We start from the raw sequence: 7,279 nt of genomic DNA, 5'->3' as shown, positions 1-7,279 counted from the left end.
AACAGAGAAGCCAGCAGTCTCAAGGCTTGGCAAGATAAAATTGCCAGGTACCTCTCATGAATTCTGGGAAGGCCACAGCAAAGTAAAAAGGGACCTTGAGAATTAATCTGTTTCAAAATATTCACCAGAGGAATTCTGAAAGAATAAATTTTGAAGTATAACTTAAACTGAAACCCAACTTATTCTTCAGATTAGCTGAGAGCCCATTGGAGTAGTTTGTGCCAGATGATAGATTTGCTTGCCTTGCTTCTTTAATAAATTTGCTTGCTTTGCTTTAATTGCTGTGATAACTTGGCTTTATCACAAACAGTCAAGGTCGCTCATTTAATTCACTTAGAGGAGCATGACAAGAACCAAGGTGGGAACAGCCCTTCCCCTCTTCTTAGGGTGCTGTTCCATAGCACCTTTTCTGGGGCCTGTGGGCTGCCTGTAACACTTTAGCCAAATACTATCAACTTAGTTGAACAAATAGAAACGTACAGAAATCAACAAGTCCAACATTCTTTGGTCAATCTAGCAAATGTAATCTATGTAATAAAACTTTCTTATAATAGAAAAATGTAATAGATTTTTCTTCGGTTTTTAGGCAGCTGCAAGTTTGCCAAGTGCAATTTAAGATGTTGTCGAGTTCATATTTCCTTGATTATGTCTATGAGATATAAGTTGCAAAAATCTCCACGAACAGGTTCCATAAATAGTCAATATTACTTGCTTTCTCATAAACCAAATTAATTTTGAACTCAAATACCCATGTCTAGGGCAGTGGAAAACTTCCGCCCAGTCCTTCAACTCTGACCTCCTCTGTAAATTGTATCTTCGCAGTGTAACACGCACTGTGCCAATGTTCTCCGTAAGATCCAGGTTCACTCAAGTTGATGTAGATATCTGTTTCCTGTTTACATGCTCTCCCAGTACCAGCACATTTATTTTTAATCTCTTTCAGCAACAGAAATCATCTGTGAGGCCCCTACCTTTGTCTCCATCTGCTTAGAGACAATGAAATGCTCCTCTCATGCATCTATCAACTCCTCTTCCTTGAGGTGCTGCTGGTTGGCAGGGCAGAGGCTCCTTGGCTCTTAAACCCCAAAGTCACCTCTCTGCTGCATTGCCTGAAGTGCTTCTTTTTAATCGTTGAGATCTGGCTTTTTTTCCTGCTTTGCCAGAACACAATCTCTACTCGGAGATTGCTCCCACCCGCCTTTTTAACCTTTATATTCTTCTCAGGGTTTAGGATGTGTATGCCAGAAACCAGTCCATCCTTGCTGCTTGACACAGTCACTGCAGGGAAGAAACATCTGCACAGCATATGTTTCAAGGGACCTGGCATATATGGCATACTGTTCTTAATATGTTTGCTCCCCCTCTTAGTGCTATGTGTTTTAAACAAGACCACCTCCCTTCCCCGAGAAAGGTTGTTTCCCCAGGAGAGGATTTTTTCCCTGGAGTTAGGGATTAACAGGACTAAGGAAGAGAATAAATCAGTGAAACCCCCTAGTGTTACAGTAATACCATGTACTACTTTGAAGAACTTGGACTAAGACTGTTGGCAATAAATTCGGGACTTGTTGGGCCCACATCCCCAGGGGTCTGCCCACCAGGGAAAACACCAAAGCCTATACCCCTGGAGACCCACCAACACAGGGCAGTCCCAGGGAAGGCAAGCAGCGAGGCTGGGAGGACATAACCTTTACTGGGTAGGATAATCTCCTTCAGTCACTTCCTTGTAGCTTATCAGGAGAGCAGTGACCTTGAAATAGCCCTTATAATGGAACACAGAGATTAATTTAGACAGGATTAAACTCAACAGAACTAGATTAACAAACGCCCTAACCTTTGGAATAGAATGGATAGGATTAAAATCAACAGAACTAGATTAACAAATGCCCTAACCTTTGGAATAGAATGGATAGGATTAAAATCAACTGGTATAAATACAGATGTAGAGATACACTCCTTAGATCACTCCTTTCTGCTGGTGAGCACCTCGGAGTAAGCATCATTGGAATTTCCCCTGTTGCAGTCATCATGTCTAAGTCTGAGTCTCCCAAGGAGCCAGAGCAGCTGCAGAAGCTCTTTATCGGAGGTTTGAGCTTTGAAACAACCGATGTGAGTCTGAGGAGCCATTTTGAGCAATGGGGAATGCTCACGGACTGTGTGGTGATGAGAGATCCAAACACCAAGCGCTCCAGAGGCTTTGGGTTTGTCACCTATGCCACTGTGGAGGAGGTGGGTGCAGCCATGAACGCGAGGCCACACAAGGTGGACGGAAGAGTGGTGGAACCAAAGAGGGCTGTCTCGAGAGAAGATTCTCAAAGACCTGGTGCCCACTTAACTGTGAAAAAGATTTTTGTCGGTGGTATTAAAGAAGACACTGAAGAACATCACCTAAGAGATTATTTTGAGCAGTGTGGGAAAATAGAAGTGATTGAAATCATGACTGACCGAGGCAGTGGCAAAAAGAGAGGCTTTGCTTTTGTAACCTTTGACGACCATGACTCTATAGACAAGATTGTCATTCAGAAATACCATACTGTGAATGGCCACAACTGTGAAGTAAGGAAAGCTCTATCTAAGCAAGAGATGGCTAGTGCTTTGTCCAGCCAAAGAGGTCGAAGTGGTTCTGGAAACTTCGGAGGTGGTCGTGGAGGTGGTTTTGGTGGAAACGACAACTTTGGTCGTGGAGGAAACTTCAGTGGTCGAGGTGGCTTTGGTGGCAGCCGTGGTGGCGGTGGCTATGGTGGCAGTGGGGATGGCTATAATGGATTTGGTAATGATGGAAGCAATTTTGGAGGTGGTGGAAGCTACAATGATTTTGGCAATTACAACAATCAATCTTCAAATTTTTGGCCTATGAAACGAGGAAACTTTGGAGGCAGATGCTCTGGCCCTTATGGTGGTGGAGGTCAATACTTTGCCAAACCACGAAACCAAGGTGGCTATGGCGGTTCCAGCAGCAGCAGTAGCTATGGCAGTGGCAGTGGCAGAAGGTTTTAATTACTGCCAGGAAACAAAGCTTAGCAGGAGAGGAGAGCCAGAGAAGTGACAGGGAAGCTACAGGTTACAACAGATTTGTGAACTCAGCCAAACACAGTGGTGGCAGGGCCTAGATGCTACAAAGAAGACATGTGTTAGACAATACTCATGTGAATGGGCAAAAAAACTCGAGGACTGTATTTGTGACTAATTGTATAACAGGTTATTTTAGTTTCTGTTCTGTGGAAAGTGTAAAGCATTGCAACCAAGGGTTTTAATGTAGATTTTTTTTTTTTGCACCCATGCTGTTGATTGCTAAATGTAATAGTCTGATCATGACGCTGAATAAATGTGTCTTTTTAAAAATTTGCTGTGTAAAGTTAGTTTGCTCTGAAGCCATCTTGGTAAATTACCCCAACAGTATGAAGCTAGAATTCCTTCAGGGTGATGCCAGGTTCCATTTGAAATTTATTTACAAACTGCTTGGGCACAGAAACCATTGTCTTCAGAAACTTTGGTGTAGCTGAATTGACAGTTACTGTGTTGTGACCTGGTGTTCACCATTAAAAGGGTCACCCAAGCAGAGTCATGGAGTTTATTTGGTTATTAATGATTGTTGGAACATCCTATGCAATATATCTAAATTGAATTATGGTACCAGATAAAATTATAGATGGATATGAACCTTGAGTATCATCCATTATCATGTGTAATCAATAAGTGATTTACTATCCTCTTGAAAAAATAAATAAATACAGATGTAACGGGACAATAAAGACCGAACCTGGCTAGAGAACCTGGCTAGAACCTGGCTAGGCTGCTAATCAACTGAATGCTGTCTCCGTGTCATTCCTTCTTCGCCGACTCCATCCACACCTTTGGGAACCCCTGGATCTGCTGGGGTTGGACCCCAACATGTGTAAAACAAAAAACTTAAGGCAACTTTTATATTCTATGCTGATACAAATTTTCTGAGACATAAACTGCTTGTTTCAGACCATTAAAAAGAAAAGAAATTGAAATAGATAATTTAAAAATGTTATAGTCCTGTTATGATCAAGTGTCACCTTCCCTAATGCTGTCAATACAATGTCATTCTCTAGTTGTGTTGCTTTAAAAATATGTAATACATGTTCCTTTGAGATGTTTTAGCTTCTATGAGTTAAGTTTGTGTTTCTTTTTTCCAGCAATAATATTACATTAATTGCTGTAAAAGGTTCAAAGTAAGTATTTCTGAGGAGTTAGAAGGGATTAGGGTCTACTGTCAGAGGTGACAGGTGAACTCATTTTTTTGGTTGATTTTTCTTTGTTAAATGGCATTTAAATATATAAAATAAATATCAAAAATATAAGTCTTTGTTTTACTATGGTTGCAAAGATCAAAAAATTTCTATAGGTGACACGGCACCAGAGTTAAGTTAGGGTTTTTCAAAATGCTAACACACAGAGCTCAAAAGGTTCGCCATCACTGGATTAGGCAATTTAGGGTAAGGGCCTTGGAGAGGGAAGATGATAGATAAAGAGAAAATAAACCAGATGGTCAGGATGTGACCAAGATAGGCTTTGCCACAAGTCAGTCTGGGCCTTGATCCTGTCCGAATGCTGTAGCTGTTCTCCACAGTTCTGGTTAAGATTTGTTGCAGTTCTCAGTTGGCCAAGCAAGAACAAAAAGACTTTCAACTCAGCCCTGAACTTCCAGGCCTGGCCAACAAGAATGCGGAGGACAATCCATTAGGTCTCAAAAACCCAGAGATGGCTCACACCCAATCATTACTTGATGAGTTTCAGAATACTGACCTTTGTACTCTGGGGACCAGTAATGAAGACACTCATCAAGACCCAAGATCCCTACAAGGACTCAAATTCCAGTACTGCAAATCACCAGAAACCCCTTGTACTACTCCCCACCCACATTCCTTTTCCCTGATTCACTTATATAAGCTTTCTTCTAACAAGCTTAAGGGGAAGGTGAATGTTAGGGTTCTTATCATCTCCTTCCCAGATTTTTGGCATCTGATATTATTAAATGTATACCTGATACCATTTGAATTGACCCAGTTCTGAATTAATTAACAGAAAAGGAGCAAAGGGAAAGCCAGATAATATGAGCATGCCATTCGTGCCAGAAAGCTGCAGTTTAACGCTGTCCAGTTCTGATTCCTGCAGACCAATGGGGGGAGGGACTGGACAAAGAAAGAATGGACACATGCCCTGTAAGGTCTGATGACCAAGGAAAGGTGATTACCTGTCAGTCATACCTGGAGCAGGTCATTGCCAGAATAGGTGTGGCCACTGCAAGGACAGGAAATCTGAGATACATAAGCTCCTGAACAAAGGCCACACTTTACAGACAATTCCATTTTGTACTTCAATAATAATCTCCAAATTAACATCAGTATTCATAACATATAATTTCTGATTAGATATGTTGATACAAAAACTATTTCTTACCAGCTATGTAACTTTGAGCACATTATATACTTTTTAATGATTCCTTCTCTTTTCCTGTAATAAGGCTATGTTAACTGTCTTTAGTAATAGGTTGCTTGTGAAAATTAAATGAGTTATATAAAGTAAACTCAGAACAACGTATTGATTTATTTTAATAAATTGTAGCTATTATTTTTATTAGCAGACCTAACAATCTCTAGACTTAACATATGCTTAATTTTGCAATGATTTCATGAAAACTCTTTCATTTGACCTTTCTCCTCCAATATTCCAGTTATCTATATCAACAAATTACAGTTTTATACTTGTTTTACTAATACATCTGCCCACTGCAGAGGCCATTACAAATGATCCTGGTGATCAAAACTAATGCATGCTGTCTTAGAATACAAAAATAATCACAGAGAATCTAGAATAAATCCCACCAGGTGAGATAATTAGACAAAGATGTCACCCTATTTTGAAGAAAAATTGTTCTAGGAGCTGAGAAATAAAGTGGAATAAGAATTGTATTTTATCTTTTAAGAACTCCCAGGCTATTGTAAGTCCTAGACAGGATACAGAAGAAGGGGTAAAGGGCAGGAAACTGCGGAGATTTCCTGAAATAGTTAGCTAGATCACAAGCACACCAAGGATGCATCCAAATCACTTGGGAAAGTTTGGTAAAATATAGATGACAGGACTCCATCTGCTGAGATTCTATTTCAGTAAGTCTGTGTTTAACAAGCTCTTCTGATGATCCTAAAGCACACTGAGATTTGTGCTCTACTGAATAAGATTAGCAGAAGGAACAAAAGGAAGATCTAGATGTAGTCCCGTGGACAGTCAGGACTAAAACTCAAATCCCTAGGTGTGAATGGTTGAGGGGAGAGGCTGTTCTTCCTTCTTTAATTTGCTTGATTACAATATTAGTTTTTATAATCTTACACATATTAACATGTTGGTTAATTGAAGACTATTAAACTTGGTTCAGTTAAAGTGACTATGAATCTATTCTCTCTCTCTCTCTCTCTCTCTCTCTCTCTCTCTCTCTCTCATCTATTACCTACCCATATATATGCAATGAAAAGGTATTCTCAACATAATAGTCCCGACTACCTAAAAAAATGACTAGGAAGGTGAAAAACAGTAACAATTACCCAAATTAAATGTTTATCTTATTTCCAAAGATACTGTTATCTTTCATCATTTGTGCTAATTCTTATGATACTATATAACAATAAAAATAAACAGCAATAAAATAAATAAGGAAAAAGTAAAATGAGGGATATCCACTTCTACAGAAACTAAAGTTCTTATATTTCCTTGTTACTTTCTATAATTAAAGGTTTGTATTATGATTGACAGTCTTTTTTAATATGCATAAGCTTTTAAAATTTATAATTAAAATTTTATATATACCCAAGCCTATGCATATGTATACATATAAATCAATATCATATGACATTTTTTTCTAATTTTATTCCTTTGTACAAAATATTCCAATGATTATGCCCACTGAATAATAAAATACAATGAGGAAGATGCAAAATAAAAGCTGCATTTTTTGGCTCATAAAGAGTACCATATTTCTTCTAAATAATTTTCTGATAACACAGATTTACTGTTGTTTTATAGTGTTCAGTAGTCTCTCCTTATCGCAGGAAATATGTTCCAAGACCCCCATCAGATGCCTGAAACCGAGGATAGTACTGAATACTCTATGTACTATTTTTTTCCTATACCTACCCATGATAAGGTTTAATTTATAAATTGGGGGCATTAGACAGTTAACTATAATTAATAATAAAATAGAACAATTATAACAATACTAGAGGCCCAGTGCACACAATTTGTGCACTCAAAGCGGGGGTCC

The 7,279-nt window shown here is 39.0% G+C and overlaps 1 protein-coding gene across 1 annotated transcript; it reads left to right on the top strand.

The window, feature by feature from the left end:
• Nucleotides 1–2,000: 2,000 nt before the first annotated feature.
• Nucleotides 2,001–3,406, top strand: LOC139002085 (heterogeneous nuclear ribonucleoprotein A1-like). Its single transcript, XM_070403501.1, has one exon. The coding sequence runs from the start codon at nucleotides 2,026–2,028 to the stop codon at nucleotides 2,992–2,994; it is 969 nt and encodes a 322-aa protein (XP_070259602.1). The 5' UTR covers nucleotides 2,001–2,025; the 3' UTR covers nucleotides 2,995–3,406.
• Nucleotides 3,407–7,279: the final 3,873 nt, after the last annotated feature.

This window comes from Myotis yumanensis, unplaced genomic scaffold (genome assembly GCF_028538775.1).
Source record: "Myotis yumanensis isolate MYYU_CA2020_CCGP unplaced genomic scaffold, mMyoYum1.0.hap1 SCAF_2, whole genome shotgun sequence".
NCBI classification, from domain to species: domain Eukaryota; kingdom Metazoa; phylum Chordata; class Mammalia; order Chiroptera; family Vespertilionidae; genus Myotis; species Myotis yumanensis.
Note: the sequence above shows the minus strand (reverse complement) of the source record. Positions and strands in the feature narration are given on the sequence as shown.

Bases quoted from the DNA above. Each gene is read 5' to 3' on its own strand.
- LOC139002085 (XM_070403501.1), top strand. From the start codon at position 2,026: ATGTCTAAGTCTGAGTCTCCCAAGGAGCCAGAGCAGCTGCAGAAGCTC.